The 22,795-nt window shown below is 41.9% G+C and overlaps 1 protein-coding gene across 9 annotated transcripts in view; it reads left to right on the forward strand.

Annotated features, from left to right (window-relative positions):
* LRRC49 (leucine rich repeat containing 49) overlaps positions 1-22,795 on the forward strand; it is a 69,699-nt gene that overhangs the window by 41,104 nt on the left and 5,800 nt on the right. For all 9 annotated transcript variants that reach the window (XM_080980709.1, XM_080980714.1, XM_080980710.1 and 6 more), the window contains 3 exons: positions 12,745-12,982; positions 15,092-15,277; positions 18,971-19,080. In XM_080980709.1, the coding sequence (XP_080836835.1) occupies positions 12,745-12,982; positions 15,092-15,277; positions 18,971-19,080 (534 nt within the window). The remainder of the gene's footprint in view (positions 1-12,744; positions 12,983-15,091; positions 15,278-18,970; positions 19,081-22,795) is intronic.

Here is a 22,795-nt window from a genome sequence, read left to right on the forward strand (position 1 = left end):
CTAGAGCGACCCTCCAAGTGCAGAAGGAACCCCGTAAGGGGCTCCGGAGCACGGAGGGGGGTTGCGGCGCTGTGAGCTGTTTCACAGCCTGAGGAGCGAAGCCGCGCTGCTACTGTCGGTGAGCGCTGATCCCTTTTCCTGCTAAATTACGGATCCGGACGAAAAAGCAACTAACTCGTGAGTAAAAGACTGAATCACTTGAATTTGAGACTTTAAAAGGGAAACTTAAATTGGCTTGAACTTGGCTGAGAGCGGAGAGACGTGGAAGCAGGAAGTCCGTCTTCCGCAGCCATTGAACTTGAAAAAAAAGCAATCAGCTGGAGGAGTGGAGGCTGAAAGAAAGAGACTCTAAGTTTTACAGATCTAAGCATCTATTTGAACTTGCATCTTAAAGTAAAGACTTTAAGCTAAAGATTTGGGATTTCTATTTGCACTTGACTTTCCTCCTCTTATTGGATTACAAACTAGAAGGTGAAACCCAGAATCAGGAGCTGCCTGAGTACTAAGGGAGCTGTCAGTACTGCAGATTTGGATACTGTATATTGGAACTTGAAACAATCTGAGGGTATTGAGACCTTTTAAATTTGAAACATTCTTTTTGGAGATAAATAAGCACTGTCTGCAACAAAGTGACCATTTATAAACTCTGCTAAACATTTGTATTTGAAGGTTCTTGGACATTAAATTAGACTCTGAAAGACAGATTAAGCTCCCTCTAGAGGATTGGATTATAACAGTGATTTTACATACACTTTTTACTTTCGATTCCCCTTGCTGTTTGCTTGCTCTGGACCTTTCCATTCCCATGGGAACAACTCAGTGTGACCTTGACTGACAGATAACGTTGGAATGAGTGGCACAAGAAAAAGAGGGAGAGCTAAACAAACAACTCTAACAACTCTAACCTCAGCCTCACAGACATGCAGATCATCTGTGCCTACTTTGCCCTCAGAAGTGGAGGGAGAGGGCGAAGCAGAGCAGTTACAACTGGAAGATATGGCCTCAGGAGCATCTGTTTCTGTACTAGACAAAATTTTTGAAAAATTGGAAGCTTTGGACAAGAAAGCAGATGCGCAATCAGCAAAGATTGATAAAAACACAGAATGTCTAAATAAATTAACCACACAAGTGGTACAGAATGCACAAGCAATTGGACAGTTAACGGAGGCCTCAGCAGAAAATCGGAAATTGACTGAGGACACCAGACAAAGATTTGAAAATTTAGAGCAAGAGGTAAGACCACTCACTAAACAAGTCGGGGAACACCAGATTTATCTCTCGATGATAGAACTGCGAAACCGTGAGAACAACTTAAGGATTAGATCACTACAAGAGGCAGAAGAAGGACATCTAACTGAGTTTTTGACCAAAGAATTCTCCAAGTTCTGGAACTTGGAAGAAAAGGACTTTAAAATTGTGTCAGCTTTCAGACTTGGAAGATTTATAAAGAAGGAGAGGCCCAGAGACTGTTTGATAACATTGAGATCAAAGGAGGAAAGGGATAAGATTTTGGGACTACACTTTGTAAAATCACTGGAGGTGTTGGATAGAAGAATTGAAATTTATAAAGATATCCCAAGACTACTGCTTGATCTTAGAGCCGCCTATTCTGAACTTGTTAAACTACTAAGGAGCAACGCAATTCCATTCAGGTGGATTTCCCCAAGGATTATCTTTTACCTTTAGAGGGAGAAAGGTCAAAGTGAGAACACTTGAAGAGAGAGACAAATTCCTGTCTACATACGGAGAGGACCTTCAAAAAAGAATTGAACTACCTTCTGGGCCTGAGGCAACGCCAGTACCAACATCAGCATCTGTGGAACCTGAAGACCCTGAGAAGATACCACCCCTTGAAAAATAACCAGATAGTTCAGGATGTCTCTGCAACTGTTGAGCTGGAATATTAATGGTTGTAACATTCCGGAAAAAAGGAAGAAAATATTTCATATATTAAAAAAAGAACAATTGGACATTATTTGTTTACAAGAAACACATGTGACGAGGCTCCACAGAAAAGTGTTAATAAATAAAAGATTGGGCCAGGAATTTGTATCTTCGGACAAAGTTAAGAAGAGAGGCGTGGTGATATATGCAAAAGAGAGCCTGTCACCTAAATTCCTGTTTAAAGATGAACATGGAAGAATTTTGGCTATTGAGATACAATATCAAGGAGAGAAACTGCTGATATTAGGAATTTATGCACCTAATGAAGGGAAATCGGAATTTTACAAGAAGCTGCAGGAGACAATGCTGGACTATCTAGACTACAACAACATCATAATGATGGGAGATATGAATGGGGTCGTATCAACTAACATGGACAAGTCACAAAGTCAAAATGTTACAAAAGACGGCAGACTACCTAAAACCTTTTTCGAAATGATTGACAATATGGATTTGATTGACATTTGGAGGACAAAGAACCCACTAGGAAGAGAGGGAACATTCTTTTCTGAAGCCCAACTGACCTGGACAAGAATCGACCAAATATGGATTTCTAGAGGCCTGGCACCTAAGGTCAGAAAAGTGGAAATCTGCCCAAAGACCTGCTCCGACCATAATGCAGTAAAGATGGATATGACACTATTACCAACTGGATCCTTTAGATGGAAGATGAATGACAATTTGTTTAGAGATCAGGAAATTACCAAGAAGGCCCAAAAAGTTTTGAAGGACTATTTTGAGATAAACATGAATAATATGGTGGAAAAAAGAATAATCTGGGACGCAAGCAAAGCTGTAATGAGGGGATTCTTGATACAACAGAATGCAGTGAAGAAAAGAACACAAAATGAGAAAAAAGATAAGATCTTGGATAAAATAAAAGAATTAGAGAAGAAATTAAGAGTGAATCCGAAGTCACAGCCAACTCTGAGAGAAATTAAACTTTATCAAACACAATATTCTAAATTGATAAATCAGGAAATTGAATGGAAGGTTAAATTAATGAAACAAAAAACGTTTGAGTCGGCGAATAAATGTGGAAAACTGCTAGCTTGGCAGTTGAAGAGAAGACAAAGATTAAATACTGTTACAAACTTAGAGGTTGATGGAAAAAACATCCAGAATCCAGTGGACATTAGAAAGTGTTTCCAGAGATACTTCAAAAAACTATACACCCAAGGGCCGCAAGATGAGGTTGAGATTAAACAATTTTTGGCAAAAAACGGACTATCTAAATTGTCACAAGAAAATAGGACAACCCTGAATTCTAAAATAACACGACAGGAGATCGAACAAGCTATCCAGAACATGCAACTTGGCAAATCTCCAGGACCAGATGGGCTGACCTCCAAGTACTATAAGACATTGAAAGACTATTTGATACAACCTTTGATGGAGGTCAGCAATGAAATTATGGAGGGGAGGAGGGCACCGGAGTCGTGGAAGGAAGCGTTTATCACATTAATACCAAAGTCGGAAGCTGAAAAGACACAACTTAAGAACTACCGTCCCATCTCTCTTTTAAATGTGGATTACAAAATATTTGCAGACATTTTGGCAAATAGATTTAAAAAAGTTTTAAATGAAGTAATTCATAAGGACCAGGCTGGCTTTCTCCCAGGAAGACATCTGTTTGCCAATACAAGGAACATTATTGACATTTTGGAACTTTTGCAAACAGACATAAACACAAAAGCAGTTTTAATTTTTATAGATGCGGAGAAGGCCTTTGACAATATCTCCTGGAAATTTATGATGGGAAATTTGAAAGAGATGGGAGTGGGACGGGGTTTTGAGAATGGGATTGAGGCGATATATTCAGAACAGAAAGCTAAACTGATAGTTAATAATGTGGTTACAGAAGAGTTTAAAATTGAAAAAGGGACACGACAAGGTTGCCCTATCTCCCCTTTGTTATTTATTTCGGTTCTGGAAGTGCTATTGAACATGATTAGAAGGGATCGGTTGGTGGAAGGAATTCAGGTCGGTCAGAAACAATATAAATTAAAAGCTTTCGCAGATGACCTGGTTTTGACCTTGCAGAAGCCAGAGCCCAGTACGAAAAGAGTATTACAATTGATTAATGACTTTGGTCGGGTGGCTGGATTTAAATTAAATAAACAGAAAACTAAGGTTTTGGGGAAAAACTTGACTAATACAGAGTCAGAACGGTTTCAGAATGAGACGGAACTTAATGTGGTTAAAAAAGTAAAATACCTAGGGGTAAACATAACAGCAAAAAATCTAAGTCTATTTAAGGACAATTATGAAAAATGTTGGACAGAAATTAAGAGAGACTTAGATAGTTGGTCAAAATTGAAACTTTCTTTGTTAGGCCGAATTGCTGCTATCAAGATGAATGTATTGCCAAGGATGTTGTTCTTATTTCAAACACTTCAGGTTTTGGACAAAACGGAGTGCTTTCAGAAGTGGCAGAGAGACATTTCTAAGTTTGTCTGGCAGGGCAAAAAGCCCAGAATTAAGTTCAAGATATTAACCGATGCAAAACAAAGAGGGGGCTTTGCCCTGCCAGACTTAAAGTTGTATTATGAAGCCGCAGCGTTCTGCTGGCTAAAAGACTGGCTACTTCTTGAAGACACTGATGTGTTAGATTTGGAAGGGTTCAACAATACCTTTGGATGGCATGCATATTTATGGTATGACAAGGTTAAAGCAAATAAGGCCTTTAAGAACCATATTGTCAGAAAATCATTGTTTAATGTCTGGACAAAATATAAAGACTTGCTGGAAAATAAAACACCAAGGTGGCTTTCACCTTTGGAAGCCAAGGCCCGAAAAAGACCCAATATGGAGGCTAAATGGCCAAAATATTGGGAAATACTAGAAAAGGATGGAGACAATTGGAAATTGCAGAGTCTGGAGAAAATGAAAGACAAAGTGCGAGATTGGTTACATTACGCTCAGATTAAAGAAGTTTTTAAAAATGATAAGAAACTAGGGTTCCAGGTGGAGAAATCGAAATTAGAAACAGAATTGTTAGAACCAAAGATTAAGGTACTTTCAAGGATGTATAACTTGCTGTTGAAATGGAATACACAAGACGAAACGGTTAAATCGGCTATGATAAGGTGGGCACAGGATATTGGGCATAATATCATGTTTGAGGACTGGGAGAGGTTGTGGAGTAATGGATTGAAATTTACTGCATGTAACGCCCTGAAAGAAAATGTAATGAAAATGATTTATAGATGGTATATGACCCCAGTCAAACTTGCTAAAATTTACCACCTGTCTGATAATAAGTGTTGGAAATGCAAAGAGTGTGACGGAACGTTCTTCCACCTCTGGTGGACTTGCCCTAAAGTGAAGGCGTTCTGGGAAACGATTTATAATGAACTGAAAAAGGTATTTAAATATACCTTCACTAAGAAACCAGAGGCTTTCCTTTTGGGTATTGTCGGCCAAGGGGTGGCAAAGAAGGACCAGACATTTTTTATGTATGCAACAACAGCAGCAAGGATACTTCTCGCAAAACACTGGAAAACTCAAGATCTACCCACACTGGAAGAATGGCAGATACAACTGATAGACTACATGGAACTGGCTGAAATGACCGGCAGAATCCGTGACCTGGGAGAAGAGAGGATTGAGGAGGACTGGAAGAAATTTAAGAACTATTTACAAAAGTATTGCAATTTGAGTGAATGTTAAATAAGATGCTAGATCAAAATAACTGAGCACCACTAAATTTAGAAGTTTTTAAGAAAATAAGTAAGACTGTGAAATTTAGCTTCTTCTGAGAATTATAAGATTAGGAAATATAGAAGGGATATAAGAATTTAAATAAGAGGATAAATTGCTGACAAAATGTTACAATGATGAAAGTGGGAGCGGGAGATGTGAGGAAGTCCAAAGAAAATGTGAAAATATGTTAAGATCAATGTTACATTGTTTATCATGTTTATTTTTATTGTAAAATTTAATAAATTGCTTTAAAAAAAAAAAAGAACGTCCTGACAGTAAGAGCTGTGCGACAGTGGAATTTGCTGCCAAGGAGTGTGGTGGAGTCTCCTTCTTTGGAGGTCTTTAAGCAGAGGCTTGACAACCATATGTCAGGAGTGCTCTGATGGTGTTTCCTGCTTGGCAGGGGGTTGGACTCGATGGCCCTTGTGGTCTCTTCCAACTCTATGATTCTATGAAATTATCCTGAATATATTTTATAGTGGCCTTTTTTCAGTATCTGTCATCTGTATGAAGTTTTATTTTGTAAAAACATTGCATCCTACAGTAGCATCTATTAATGTTAATAATTCCTCCCCTTTCCTTTCCCCAAGAACTCTGCATTAGTGTAGTATTAAGAGATTTCCCCCTCTATCCAGTTAAAGCAAAGTTCTTTGTGTAAACTTTTCTTTTACTTACTTTCGGACGGGCTGTGAAGCTGGTTTATTCTTAGTAATTTCCTGATTGTGAACGCTGTGGTTCTTTAGCCAAGCTGTCTATAATAAAATGTAACATGTAAAATAAGTTTCCACGTTCTTTCTGGAAGCTGTAATTTTCTTTTATAGGAGAAGATGTTGGAAGAATCACTCTGCCTTTTCCCCTCTCAAAATAAAGGGGCAAAAATACTACTTTTATTACAAAATTAGCTGAACTATTTGCTGGGCTACAGTCTTGCAGAGTTTACAATGATCCTGGGCATTTTCCAGGCAGCGAGTTTTTAAATAGTTCCCCCTCTTTGGTAAGTGGGCCTGCAGTTCATGGCACCATTTACTCTGAAGGAAGACTATTAAAGGCAGCCTGTGTTAGAGTAACCAACTTTGGGGGGGGGCTGTCAGGGCTTGTCTCCTCTCCACAACTTGAGGCCTTTGTCAGGGCGTTGTCTCACATTTCTTAATCTCTGTAGAATTTCTATAGTAATAGGTTTAATTTCTAGGTAATAGAATAACAGATCATCCCCTCTATATTAAACTGCTGAGCACATACAGGTAGAAGCTGTTGCTTTAAGTAAGTGCCAGGATTTGAGCCTGTTGTGGCCCCCAGAAACTGGGACTAAGGGAAGATAAGCAGAGATTCTCACCTTTGGCTGGCCAAAGGAGGGACCTACAGGAGTCTACTATAAAAGTCCCTCCCTGCCCGTGATAATCTGCCCTTGCCTTCACTTTGCACCTCTCCCCCTGAGGGACTGGGGTAGGAGATAACTGCTCCCTCCAGACACCATTCTCACTCCCTGCTGTGCCCAAGAGAGAGTTTCGGTACCCCATATTCTTTCCAAAGAACAAAGATAATCCCTTGAGTTTTGGCAAGGGGGTGAACAACTAGAATCTATGATACAGCAAGCATGTGTCTAATCTCATATTAATTCAGAAACAGACAGATTTTTAGTAGCATTAGTGTAATGGAGTCAAGATGCACGGGAGGGTCTGTAGTTCATGGGAAGACACTGAGAAGGTCCCAGGTGTTGACATGGATCATACGTAGATTAGGAAAGACCATGCGACACTTTCCTCCAATATGCTAAGTAGCACAGCAGACTGAAACATAAAATAAAATTTCAGTCACTCCCCCACCATAACTTTACACTTATGATGGCAGCCTTTGCCAACGGGGTGTCCTCCATGCTGGTTGGGGCTGATAGAAACCATAGTCTAAAACATCTGGAGGACCCCCTGTTGGCAAAGACTGTGTCATGGTATAATAGGTCAAGTTCCGAGAGGCGATGCTTGATTTTTTAATTATAAAAGTGAACACAACCAAACTTATTTTCAATATCATTGTTCTACTGTTCTCTGGAATTGCTTTTTTTAAAAAAGCTCTGTACGTGATAAATTTGAGGAACTGAGCCAGTACAAGGAAAGTAAACTTAATGCACAATGAACATTCTCTGAGTAGTGCCTAGATTCCTTTAGATTTCTATAAATATGCCCAATTGATGTTGATGCCAATTTTTTTTTTAATGTTGGCACAAAGGTTGGATTCTTCCAGTAAGTGCTTAGACATATTGTACATTACGATACTCCCAAATATTTGACAGGGAAAATTAGATAAAAATGTTTTATGTTAAATAAGCAAGAACTTCAGAACTGGGTAGTGAGCAAGCTTAATAAGACTATTCCTAATACAACATCTGTGAAGCATATTACTGTTGGAAGTATTTCATATATATTCTCTCAAAAGCCATGTAAGATATATCCGTATTATACCTCCAAGTAGATGCATACAACCAAGTGTTGAAGTGCATCCCCAGCTATTAACAGAAGTGTTTCTGCATAGGGTTCCATCCAGCCTAGAACGGGACACTTGGATTGCTGTTCACGGTTTGGGGGTGAGTTCACAGGAGTGGTGGTGAGGATGAACAATGACTCCCCCTTTCCCATCTTCCTGAAACCACCCCCTACTGGGTTCGGGGCTGGATTCCAATCCATTTTTTTAAAATAATATTTTTATTATGATTTTTCAACAAGTTTTAACATATTCAAAAATTCAAATTGCTTTTTACAATTTCAGTTCACACCTGCCCCCCCCCCGACTTCCCCCAGCTTCCCTTTCTGGTTTATAACATATTTGTTTGTTCTGCTTATAATTTTATATACCTTATCTACGAAAATTAAAATAGTATTCTTAATCTATTCTTAACATTTTTACCTCATATTTGTGTTTTCTATTTATATTTGTCCATTGTAAGTGTTTTACTCAAATCCTGCAAGTGAGTTCATTTCAATGCATTATTTCTGTATATACATCATTGTTGTTTAGTCATTTAGTCGTGTCCAACTCTTCGTGACCCCATGGACCCGAGCACGCCAGGCACTCCTGTCTTCCACTGCCTCCCGCAGTTTGGTCAAACTCATGCTAGTAGCTTCGAGAACACAACCATCTCGTCCTCTATCGTCCCCTTCTCCTTGTGCCCTCCATCTTTCCCAACATCAGGGTCTTTTCCAGGGAGTCTTCTCTTCTCATGAGGTGGCCAAAGTATTGGAGCCTCAACTTCAGGATCTGTCCTTCCAGTGATTTCCTTCAGAATGGATAGGTTTGATCTTCTTGCAGTCCATGGGACTCTCAAGAGTCTCCTCCAGCACCATAATTCAAAAGCACCCATTCTTCGGCGACCAGCCTTCTTTATGGTCCAGCTCTCACTTCCATACATCACTACTGGGAAAACTATAGCTTTAACTATACGGACCTTTGTTGGCAAGGTGATATCTCTGCTTTTTAAGATGCTGTCTAGGTTTGTCATTGCTTTTCTGCCAAGAAGCAGGCGTCATTTAATTTCGTGGCTGCTGTCACCATCTGCAGTGATCATGGAGCCCAAGAAAGTAAAATCTCTCACTGCCTCCATTTCTTCCCCTTCTACTTGCCAGGAGGTAATGGGACCAGTGGCCATGACCTTCGTTTTTTTGATGTTGAGCTTCAGACCATATTTTGCGCTCTCCTCTTTCACCCTCATTAAAAGGTTCTTTAATTCCTCCTCACTTTCTGCCATCAAAGTTGTGTCATCTGCATATCTGAGGTTGTTGATATTTCTTCCGGCGATCTTAATTCCGGCTTGGGATTCATCCAGTCCAGCCTTTTGCATGATGAATTCTGCATATAAGTTAAATAAGCAGGGAGACAATATACAGCCTTGTCATACTCCTTTCCCAATTTTGAACCAATCAGTTGTTCCATATCCAGTTCTACCTGTAGCTTCTTGTCCCCCATAGAGATGTCTCAGGAGACAGATGAGGTGATCAGGCACTCCCATTTCTTTAAGATCTTGGCATAGTTTACTGTGATTGACACATGCTGTGGTTGACACAGTCAAAGGCTTTTGCGTAGTCAATGAAGCAGAAGTAGATGTCTTTCTGGAACTCTCTAGCTTTCTCCATAATCCAGCACATGTTTGCAATTTGTTCTCTGGTTCCTCTGCCCCCTCTGCCCCTTCGAAATCCAGCTTACACTTCTGGGAGTTCTCGGTCCACATACTGCTTAAGCCTGCCTTGTAGAATTTTAAGCATAACCTTGCTAGCGTGTGAAATGAGTGCAATTGTGCGGTAGTTGGAGTATTCTTTGGCACTGCCCTTCTTTGGGATTGGGATGTAGACTGATCTTCTCCAGTCCTCTAGCCACTGCTGAGATTTCCAAACTTGCTGGCATATTGAGTGTAGCACCTTAACAGCATCATCTTTTAAAATTTTAAATAGTTCAGCTAGAATGTCATCACTTTCACTGGCCTTTCTAAGTGCTTTCTAAGGCCCATTTGACTTCATTCTCCAGGATGTCTGGCTCAAGGTCAGCAACCACACTACCTGGGGTGTACAAGACATCCATATCTTTCTGGTATAATTCCTCTGTGTATTCTTGCCACTTCTTCTTGATGTCTTCTGTTTCTGTTAGGTCCTTACCACTTTTTGTCCTTTATTATGGTAATCTTTGTACAAAATGTTCCTTTCATATCTCCAATTTTCTTGGAACAGATATCTGGTTTTTCCCATTCTATTGTTTTCCTCTATATCTTTGCATTGCTCTTGTCTCTCTCGCATTTTGCTTGCCTTCTCTCCCCCGCTGTTTGTATGGCCTCATTGGACAGCCACTTTGCTTTCTTGCATTTCCTTTTCATTGGGATGGTTTTCGTTGCTGCCTCCTGTATAATGTTGCGAGCCTCCATCCATAGTTCTTCAGGCACTGTCCACCAAATCTAAATCCTTAAACCTGTTCCTTATTTCCACTGTTTATACATAAGGGATTTGATTTAGATTGTATCTTACAGGCCCAGTGATTTTCTCTACTTTCTTCAAATGAGGCTTGCTATAAGAAGCTGATGATCTGAGCCACAGTCAGCTCCAGGTCTTGTTTTTGCTGACTGTATAGAGCTTCTCCATCTTTGGCTGCAGAGAATATAATCAATCTGATTTCGATGCTGCCCATCTGGTGATGTCCATGTGTAGAGTCGTCTCTTGTGTTGTTGGAAAAGAGTGTTTGTGATGACCAGCTTGTTCTCTTGACAGGCCTTTGCCCTGCTTCGTTTTGAACTCCAAGGCCAAATGTGCCAGTTATTTCTTTTATCTCTTGACTCCCTACTTTAGCATTCCAATCCCCTATAATGGGGAGAACATCCTTCTTTGGTGTCATTTCTAGAAGGTGTTGGAAGGCTTCATAGAATTGGTCAATTTCAGTTTCTTCAGCATAAACTTGGTTCATAAACTTGGATTACTGTGATGTTAAAAGGTCTGCCTTGGATTCGTATCAAGATTATTCCGTCATTATTGAGATTGCATCCCAGTACAGCTTTTGCCACTCTTTTGTTGACTATGCGGGACACTCCATTTCTTCTATGGGAGTCTTGCCCACAGGAGTAGATATGATGATTGGATGATCATCATATCTACTACTGTGGGCAAGACTCCCATAGAAGAAACTGAATTCGCCCATTCCCGTCCATTTTAGTTCACTGACGACCAGGATATCAGTATTTATTCTTGCTATCTCATTTTTGACCACATCCAGCTTACCGTGGTTCATAGATCTTACATTCCAGGTTCCTATGCAATATTTTTCTTTACAGCATTGGACTTTCTTTTCACTTCCAGGCATATCCGCAACTGAGCGTCCTTTCGGCTTTGGCCCAGCCGCTTCATCAGCTCTGAATCTACTTGTACTTGTCCTCCGCTCTTCCCCAGTAGCATGTTGGACGCCTTCCGACCTGAGGGGCTCATCTTCCAGCGTCATAACTTTTATATGCCTGTTGCCTTTGTCCATGGAGTTTTCTTGGCAGGGATACTGGAGTGGCTTGCCGGTTCCTGCTCCAGGTGGATTACGTTTAGTCAAAACTCTTCACTATGACCTGTCCATATTGGGTGGCCCTGCATGGCATAGCTCATAGCTTCTCTGAGTTATTCAAGCCCCTTCGCCACGACAAGGCTGAGGCAGGGTGCATTGCCTAGTGAGTTTACGTCAGAAGAGGAGAGATTTGAAAAGAAGACTTCCTGGTTAGCATGACCCCCTCTCTCAGCAGTTACGCTACTTGCGTAGGGCTTGTGGGCACCGCTTTCCAAAGAATAGATTGCAAGCTGATACCGCCCTACTGCCAAGGAAGCACATTTCTATATTCAGTTCTTTTGCTTTGCATTGTTAAGAGATAAGGGGGCGGCAGGGGGTGCTGGAGGTGTAAATGACTATCAGACTTGAAAAGCTGGTATCACAGCATCAAGTTCATCCATTTTGTTGAATAAATTAAACCAAATGGTTTTAATTGGATTTTGAATTAATGTGCAATTAATTTTTATTGTTTTGAATTTTATTGTATTATCTTCCAAAGTGGGTTGTGCAAACTGTTATTCTGAACAGTGCCTTTTATAGGGTAGGGTAGGGGGCACTGGGGATGAGTTTATGGAACCCAGGAGGCAGTGGCCTGGAAAAGTTTGGGAACAGCTAATGTAGACAATACTGAATTAGATAGTTGATCTGACTATCTCTCACTGCTAAAATAATCTGTCTTGGCATTCCTTGATGGGTTGTCTAAATGTAATTGTTTTATTGCATGCTTTGGATGTTTGTATTTTAAACATTTTGTAATGGGGTTTTATACTTTGTGAGCCACTTAGGATCCCATTTTGGCATTAAGTGGTGTATAAATAAATAAACAAACTGTAATGTTAAATATCTATTCTAAATGCTATGGACTGGAAGTGTTACTGAGCCACATGCTAGTTGTCAATCGGTAGGTTGTTGTTGTTGTTTAGTCATTTAGTCGTGTCCGACTCTTCGTGACCCCATGGACCAGAGCACGCCAGGCACTCCTGTCTTCCACTGCCTCAATTGGTAGGGCTTGCCTTTAAAAGACTGTTTTATTTCTCCTTGCAGGTCTCTTGATTCACTTTTGAACAAAGGCACGCAAGGGCTGCCTGTCCTTGATTCACACTTGGTAGAGATAGAAGGTGACACCGTGTACCTATATGGCTCTGGAGCTCTGGAATCCCTTGATCGAAATTGGAGTGTACAGACGGCTGGGAGCATCACCACAATCTCCTTTAATTTCATAGACTTTGATGAAATTGTTCCAGTGTTGCCAAAACTGAGGATCAGATTTCCCAATTCTCTAGTAAGAAGTTTTGTTCTTGATCTTTTAGCAATCTGGGACAAGAGGCAGGATGCCCAAATGTCTAATTTGGTTCAGAAAAGAATCTACAAGATGCCCTTCTGGATCAGGCCAAGACTCCATTTAGTTCAGCCTTCTGTTTCCCACAGTGGACATCAAGATTCCTCTGGAAAAGCCCACAAGCAGAACATGAGGGCAATAACACTCTCCCTTCAGTACTTCCCAGTATCTGCCTCTAATTGTGGAATGTGGAACCAGGGTTTAGTAGTTTGACCATTTGACTCAGGCTGAGGAGACCCATGGCCATGAGGCTCACTTGGTGACTTTGGCCAGCCACATTCTCTCAGCCTGACAGGCTTGCTGTGAGGGAGGGAGCACCCTGTACACTACTTAGAGCTCCTTGGAGGTGGGATAAAGAGATAAATTCTGTTTAGCCATCATGGCTAACAGTGATGAACAGATCTCCTTCTCCATGAAGTAGTATAATTCCCCTTTAAAACTTTCTGATTTATGACCGGTGCCACGTCTTGTGGCAAGGCAAGAAGTACTTTTCTTTTGCTTGTCCTGAACCCACAGCCAACCAGTTTTACCTTCTACTTTTTGTGGATGTCATTTGACTTAGCTTGTCTGTCTCTCTTATTTGTGTGGCATACCACATGCAGCAGATAATTTACCATACAACCCATGGATGGCAGACATTCACATTGTAGCAGAAAATGTGTGAATGTTCTCAGGTGGCCTCCTGAGACATTATGTGGCAAGTAGTTGTGCTCAAGATTGGGCAAACTTGTAAAAGCAGAATTTGGCAATTGCTGATGACTGCTATGATGGAATGACTGAAGTTTGCTCTTCTCGGCCATAGAAAATAATTAAGTGAAGAGCAGATTACATCACTGCATAGATAAATTGGCACCCAGACTACACCCACACACCCTCAAGCACATAGTCATGTGTGTTTAAGTAGAAGTTTGCGCGCTAACTTGGGCAAACAAGCATGGAAATATCCAGAAACAAGCCATTGTAGCCTTCTAGCCATCTAGTCTGTACCACCACTGCTCCTTTTGCATGCCTAGAAGAGAGAGACAAGGTGAGTAGAGGAAGCTCTACCTCCTTGCTCGTATTTGTACATGTGTGCTTGGAGAGAGCAGGTGAACAGCAAAGAAGAGGAGGAGGTCCAGGGGTGAGTAGTAGTAGTAGTAGTAGTAATAATATATTTGTTCCCCCGTCCATCTGGCTGGGTTTTCCCAGCCACTCTGGGCAGCTCCCAACAGAATAATAATAATAATAATAATAATAATAGAGCAACAAAACATCAAACATTAAAAACTTCCCTAAACGGCTGCCTTCAGATGTCTTCTAAAAGTCAGATAGTTGTTTCTTTTCTTGATGGGAGGGCATTCTACAGGGCGGGCGCCACTACCGAGAAGGTCCTCTGCCTGGTTCCCTGTAGCTTCACTTCTCACAGTGAGGGAACCGCCAGAAGGCCCTTGGAGCTGGACCTCAGTGTCCGGGCTGAGCAATGGGGGTGGAGATGCTCCTTCAGGTATACTGGGCCGAGGCCGTTTAGTGGGCTCCCTGCTTGGATGTGGGTGTCAGCATGTGCTGAGTGATTCCAGGGTCTAATAAAGGTCCTGTCCAGCTCATGAATACTCACTGCAAGAGTCCCAGGACCTTGGTTTACTGCCAGGTCCAGCTCAAGATGATTTGCTGTCTGAGGCAAAGGATAAGATGACATATCCACTCCTTATACAGAAGCTGCCTTGGCTGGCAGTTAAATCTTCACCACTGGCAATGGGAGAGCATCCCCCATTGCACTTGACGGCAGCAGGCTGGTGCACAGGTCAGGATGTGTGGTACCCGGCTATGTCTGCTCCACATCCCTCAGCATCTGGCTAATGGTTGGCTGGTCTTGGCTATTGCCCTATTAGGTACGTTGTGCTGGGTCTCAGTGCAAAGGCCTAATGTCAAAGCGAGTAGAGACCTTTGACTAGCACAGCCAATCTGGTGCTGTCTGATATTTCTCAAAATGGCCACCCAGCCCCTTGCAATCATTGTATCTTCCACTAAATGTCTAATGCTGCCTGCCTTCTTGTTTTGCTTGTTTCTTTACAGCACTTGAAATTTAAGGAGAACAACCTTGCTGTGTTGAAACAGTTCAATGCTTTAGCCCAACTTCGCCGCCTTGAGCAGCTAACAGTTGATGCTCAAGGAAATCCAGTTGTCACCTTCACCCTGTGGAAGTATTACGTGATGTTTAGACTGGGCCATTTCAACCTGCAAAAAATAAATGGAATGGAGGTAAGAATAGGCAGCATTTTCAAGGGGGGGCATTCAGACACCTTAGAGCTGGTTCAGTTGGTCTTATCACTGACTCACTTCTGCAAGAGAAATTGCTTGTGTGAGAGGTCTACTCACAGTGTAAAACAATCTCAGTATGATTGCAGGAGTCCCACAACAGGGCTGTCTCATCTCCAAGGAGCCCCAGTTACAGAGGACGTGCAAGAGTTTTTCCTGCCTCTTTTGCATTGCTTACATGAATTGGTTGTTTATCTGAGCCATTTTTCTGGTGTTCCACAAGGCGACAGATCTGTCTGTTGAGCCAGCTGTCATTCCAACAGCAAAAAAAGAAAGAATGAAGTCATTATAGAAGCTAAGCAAGAAATCCGGAGGTCAGGAAGCAAAAAATAAATAAATTAGGATCTGTGCTGCAATTTTTGTTTTGTTTTTGTTTTGCAAAACTATTCTATCTTTTGTTAAGTTCAGTATGTTTAATTGGTTATATTGGTCATACAGGAAAGCCTTAAATTAACTGATAATTGGAAACCATTGTTTATAATTTGTTACAAACTGAGCTTATATTAGATAACTAATGAAATATATACCTAGGAGTACAAATGGCAAGATTTACTTTCCAATTCTTTTCTGGCATGCATTAACCATGGAGTGGGGGGGGGGGATCACTAAACTCAACTGAAACTCCCAGTCAAACTTGCCAAAATTTACCACCTGTCTGATAATAAGTGTTGGAAATGCAAAGAGTGTGAGGGAACGTTCTTCCACCTCTGGTGGACTTGCCCTAAAGTGAAGGCGTTCTGGGAAATGATTTATAATGAACTGAAAAAGGTATTTAAATATACCTTCACTAAGAAACCAGAGGCTTTCCTTTTGGGTATTGTCGGCCAAGGGGTGGCAAAGAAGGACCAGACATTTTTTATGTATGCAACAACAGCAGCAAGGATACTTCTCGCAAAACATTGGAAAACTCAAGATCTACCCACACTGGAAGAATGGCAGATACAACTGATAGACTACATGGAACTGGCTGAAATGACCGGCAGAATCCGTGACCTGGGAGAAGAGAGGATTGAGGAGGACTGGAAGAAATTTAAGAACTATTTACAAAAGTATTGTAATTTGAGTGAATGCTAAATAAGATGCTAGATCAAAATAACTGAGCACCACTAAATTTAGAAGTTTTTAAGAAAATAAGTAAGACTGTGAAATTTAGCTCCTTTTGAGAATTATAAGATTATGAAATATAGAAGGGATATAAGAATTTAAATAAGATGATAAATTGCTGACAAAATGTTACAATGATGAAAGTGGGAGCGGGAGATGTGAGGAAGTCCAAAGAAAATGTGAAAATATGTTAAGATCAATGTTATATTGTTTACTATGTTCATTTTTATTGTAAAACCTAATAAATTGCTTTTAAAAAAAAAAATGAAACCTCCCAGAGGGAGGAGAAAGAAAGCCAGGGAATAGTTACCCTATAGTAACTCAGGACCTTATAAAGCAGAACATGCCATAAAATTTCTAATACCTCAGTTTGGACATTTTTCTTAGCTAAGCATAACTTATATTTATGAGAAATTGTAGAGCCATCTTGTACTATCAAGCAAAATGAATGCCTCCCTTTTCAGTCTGTCTTAGTTTCTGGACTCCATCTACCCTTCACACTGTCCAGCCTGGTCAGCAGCAGGGCCAGAGGATGGGCTGCTTTGTAACCCAGCAGCATACGGATAGCCAGCCAGGTTCCCTACCCCTGTTCTGTGGAAACAAGCCAGTGTTAAGCCTTGGCTAATGGAGCTGGCTTGTTTCAGCAATTCAGATTTAAGATTAACCATGCAATGGATAAATGCAGTTGGGTTAAATTGTAGTGAATCTAAAATGGAAGTGGAAGCTTCCACTCTCTTCCTTGCAGCCATATTGGAGGAGGGAGAAGAAAATATGTGAGCTGGAGGATCCCTGCAGCTAAGTCTGCAATATGAGGGGGGAGAATAATGGCTCTGCAGAGAGAGTGTGTAGGTAATGGGCTTTTGAAAGATATTATAAAGGCTATGGCACCATATGAATGAGTGTCTCCATCCCCATCATTCAACCCAGACCCTGAAGTCCAGCTCTGCGGGCCTTCTGGCGGTTCTCTCACTGCGAGAAGCAAAGTTACAGGGAACCAGGCAGAGGGCCTTCTCGGTAGTGGTGCCTGCCCTGTGGAACGCCCTCCCACCAGATGCCAAGGCAATAAACAACTATCTTGACGTTTAGAGGACATCTCAAGGCAGCCCTGTTTAGGGAAGTTTTTAATGACTGATGTTTTAATGTATTTTTAATCCTTTGTTGGAAGCCTCCCAGAGTGGCTGGGGAAACCTAGCCAGAGGGGCGGGGTATAAATAAATTAACAACAACAGCAACAATTTATTATTTATTTATTTATTTATTTATTTATTTATTTATTTATTTATTTATTTATTTTGGGGGAGGATGCTCCATAGGTGGATCTATGAGTAATGCAGTGAGCTCATAGAATCAGGCCCAAGTCCCAGCCACTCTATCTGGAGGTGATAAAAAATTCTACTCTACCTTATGGCTGTTGTAAGAATGATTGTGTGAAATGCTTTGAAACACTATGTATTATTATTTGCAATAATTGCCAGTTTGGTTGCAGTCTTGCTGTGCAGCGTCAGGCAAAATGATAGTCAGTTTTAGTTCTTTGTCTATAAAATGGAGGTAATTATGCCCTGTATGCCATGGCGGTTGTGAAAGGAGGAAGCTTGCAAAGTACTTGTGCATGCTGCAGCACAGACTCGTTAATGCTAAGTAAGAATGGGCACAGGCCATGCAAAAGAAAGCAGTTTTCAAATCATAGAATTGTGGAGTTGGGAGGGGCCCATAGGGTCAACTAGCCCCACCCCCTGCAATGCATCTATACAAGTGGGAGACATTTTACTGAGTTATTAAACCAGGGAGCCCACAAATACAGTATCCAGTGGCAACCTTTCATTTTAATTTTGGTGTAAAATTCTGCAGTAAAATTCTCTAACCAACGTAATCTACTATAGCAGAAAAGGCCACCAGCAGTACAAGGAGGCCTCTGTCAAAATGGCACCAGGATGTTAGGCTCTTGTTATGGGCTGGAGGGAAGGTGGGGGAACAGGCACACACAGAGGTGACCAGCTGCTCCCCCCCCCGCAAAACTGCACACTCAGCTGTGGGTACAGAAGGGACCTGCTTGCTTGCCTTTGCAGGTGTGGACACTGAGGTGCTGACCTTCATTGGCTACCAGAAGCCACGACTGCCAAACCCAGTCATTTTTGGAAACTTGTGCAAAACCTTTCTGGTGAAATGGAGAGCACTTTGAAGTGGATCACTTGGTGTCTTTTTATTAATTGCTTTGTTTGAAAATTTAACAAGAAAAGAAAAAAATGAATTAAAATGAAAAGAAGAGGAAGGAAAAAACACATTAATAATAATAAACAGAGATTTCGAATAATAAGAGTAGACCTCATTCAGTTCATATTGTGGATAGAGTGACTATCAGTACATGAATCTTAAATTAAACATGTAAGTTAACACAAGCCCTTCAGCTGTCCAAATGGATGCCTGTGTGAAATATGTTTGAATGCAACCAGAGCAGTGAGGTCCTTGGCCCATTGTGTATTACCATGTCCCAGATGGTGCCACTTTGACCCCTCCATCTTTCCCCTTCTGCAGGTTACCCAGAATGACATGGTCATGGCCGAAAATCTCTTTGGTGTCTTAGCATATGTAGCATCTTCAGATGTACCCTACTGCCGCCTGCTTTCATTCCTCGGAGATTGCAGGTAAATATAAATACACACATGAGAGTCATTTTGCTTTGTATGCCAAGGCTGTGATTAGTTGCATACACATAGAGCTCCCCCGGGATTGTGCTTCCCCATTCAATTTAACAGAGGGGCAGCTTCTTTGTATGCACAAAAAGAAGCCTCCTGCGGATGTCCCTGGAGGCAGAGGCGGAGCAAGGTGGGTGCGGCGCACTTTGGGCGCCATCCTGATGGGGCTGACATTCTGCCCCCCCCCCCGGCGACTCCCAAGCCTACAGCGAGCTGGGGAAAGGGGGGAGCTGCAAAGCGGCGTGCAAAGACAAGCCTACCCACTAGCCATCGTCTGCGCGTGGCTTTGCAGCTCCAGCTCTCTCAGAGCAGCAGCCGCGGGCAGAAGATCCCACCGCCGCTCGTTGGCTCATGTAGCGACGCTGTGCATGCGCCATACATATGGCGCACATGCATGGTCGCCAGGCGGTTTGCCCCACCCCCTGACACCCAGCACCGGGGGCCGGTTAGCCTTCCTTCACCCCTGCCTGAAGGAGCGCTACGAGAGCATCTCTGAAGACATTTGGAATAGACAGTACAGTAGTGGGACAGGCGGACTGATTTTGTTTAGTTTGCCTCCCCCCTCATGAGCCTGCATGAGAACGCCATTCCACCCTAGAGATCACCCTTCAAGTCCCCTGATGCACAACAAATAGGGCCCTGGCAGAGAACCACCTTCTTTTGTGATACCCACAAAACGGAAGGTCCTCCTTAGAGAGGTACATCTCCCCTTGACTGCCACGTGCAATTGCTCAGAATTGTGCCATCTGTAAGGTTGTGCTTCCTCCTCCTTCTTTAACTCTGCTGTTCTGGTATGTTGACTTTCAAGTAGAGATTCATCACAAATGGCTGTTTCCATTCTGCTTCAGATGGTTTCTGCCAAATACTACGTTATTTTTCTCACAGTATGCTAGTTAATGTAGGTAACTTACATTCATTACAGTGTAAAGGAAACGTCAAACAATGTGAAGATAATTAATTAATTATGTATTGTTTGTGGACTTAAAGCCCCCGCCCACAACATAAATGAATAACTCTCGTATCTGCTTGAATGATTTTCATTCCTGATCACAGACAAATACACAAACCAGCAATTTCCACTTCCTTTTTAATTTTGCATGGAAATCTAGTGCGCATGTGTCTGCCATCATTGTGCTACTTCAGTGGAGACTTCTTCATTCCTTTTCTCTGGAGACTTCAGTTTCAGATTTTGCCTACAACCACAAGGTGGCAATATCTTCCCATAATGATGGCAGATTATGTTCCTGGGACGCGGGTGGCGTTGTGGGTTAAACCACAGAGCCTAGGGCTTGCCGATCAGAAGGTCGGCGGTTCGAATCCCTGTGACTTGGTGAGCTTCTGTTGCTCGGTCCCAGCTCCTGCCAACCTAGAAGTTCGAAAGCACGTCAAAGTGCAAGTAGACAAATAGGTATCGCTCTGGTGGGAAGGTAAACGGCGTTTCCGTGCTTCACTGGTTCGCCAGAAGCGGCTTAGTCGTGTTGGCCACATGACCCGGAAGCTGTACGCCGGCTCACTCGGCCAATAAAGCGAGATGAGCGCCGCAACCCCAGAGTCGTCTGCGACTGGACCTAACGGTCAGGGGTGCCTTTACCTTTAGATATCCCTTTCACAGGTAATACAAACTGTTCTTTTTTTAGGTTCTTATCTTTAACTATTATTCCTCAGAGCCACTTATTTCACTTATTTTATTCCGTGACCAGCCACTCTCAAAATGGTGAAGGCGCTGCTCCTTTCGCTTTCCCACTAGAGCTGGCTTGCATCTCCCCTCCTCCGAATCTGAGCTAGAACTGAACCCTTGCCTTTCCTGGGAACATCCTGTCCCTCCCTGTTGTTCCTCTTGCTCTCTTCTATTAGCTTCACTGCTCTCCTCCCCCCTTGGGGAAAGCTTTCTCCATCTGGGAAACTGGGAACTTCTAAATCTAACTCTTCCCTGACAGATGACTCCTGTAGAAAGGCAGAATTAAAAACAGCCACCCTCCCTTTATTTATTTAGAAGATTTAATAAACCACTTAACACAAAAGTTCCAAAGCTGTGCTCATAGAGCATTATTATCCTAATGTTAACATAAAGCAGCTTCATAACTTCAATTAGGCTCACATGTCTTGGTGGAACCACTGAGATAGTTGGTCTGGGGGTTTACAGTGTGTTGTCATCAATAATGGGTGGAACCCAAAGTTCCTGAGAGATGGCCTCCTCCCCTGCTATTCTTCCAGCTCCCTAAGATCACTAGGAAGGGTCTTTCTTTGGGTCCCACTTTGGGTGGAGACATGGCTGATGATGACTCGAGAGATGGCCTTGATAGTGGATGCATCAGTATTGTGGAAAACCTTGCCCTGTTAAATGGATGGCTTCCTTTCTGGACATTTTTTGCTGGCTGATATCTGATGTTTCTTTAAATGGATTTGTTATGTTTTTTATATTTGTGTTGTGATGGGAAGTTTAATCACATTAAATAGGACGTTGGATTTTCTGGCCTCTGGGATTCGTTCGCCCAGTGGCTCACTGGCTGGTTGCCAAACCTGACTTGGCTTCGTAATCTTTTTCAATATGCTGTTGTCATAATATGTATATTAATTTTGCTATGCTGCTTCATCCAATGCATTCCTGGTCTCATGCGTCTTTGGTCTCAGTTTCTTTCTCCTCCTCAGCCACCTAATAAAATCATTGCTGCCTACTTTGCGAAGTGGCAGCACCACCAGTAAATAATAGGGGAGATGTGGGCAGACTTACTTCGGGTATGCGCTGGCATACCACGTATCCCGAAGTATTTTTGTCCCATCCACCCTGAAATCACATAGCAACATCATGGGCAGACTTATTTCGGGCATGCGCTGGCATACCACGTATCCCGAAGTATTTTTGTCCCATCCACCCTGAAATCACAAAGCAACATTTCGCAAAAAACAAAAAAAGAAAGGGGGAGATGATGGGAAGTTCTGCCTTTGCACATGAGTCTGGGAATGTTCAGTTCACATTGAGTTCATCATACCCTGACCTGTTCTTAACGCATTGTTGACCACATCTACGGAATGCGATTGTTATGCTCTTTTCAAGTCATGCAATATCAATCACTAGTAATAGTTTATTAAGACATGCAATATCAATCACTAGTAATAGTTTAACAAGGAGGATTTCATACCTGTCTAACCATGTGTTCCCTTTCCCAACCTTTAATCTATTGATGATTAATGCCTATATACAACCCTTGCATTGTATTTGTGTTAACCAATCAGCAACAAGCACATATGTGGCAATGCTGTAATATTCAATAAAAGGGACTCTCCGAGACATGCTCGGTAGATGCCTCCCATATGATACTTGCCACTCGTCTGTCGTTTATTTCAACCCAACAGTGTTGTTTTTATTCTTTGTATTTTAATATATATGTTATTGTATTTTTATTTTAAAATGTTGTCGGTTGCCCTGCATGATGGCATGGGAACCAGAAGGGCAAGATAGAAACATTCATATAAAATTCAAATAAAGAAAATGTTTAGTTTCACTACTACTTTTTTCAGTTTTCATTTTGGTCCATCGCCAATGTGTTTAGATTTCCCAAACCCCACCCCTACTTCTCTCTCTCTCTGAGACTCATTTACAATACAGTCATACCTCATGTTACGTTTGCTTCATGTTACGTTCTGTCAGGTTGTGTCCTGTGGC

The sequence above is a fragment of the Podarcis pityusensis genome (assembly GCF_964106645.2).
Source record: "Podarcis pityusensis genome assembly, chromosome: 14".
Taxonomy (NCBI): domain Eukaryota; kingdom Metazoa; phylum Chordata; class Lepidosauria; order Squamata; family Lacertidae; genus Podarcis; species Podarcis pityusensis.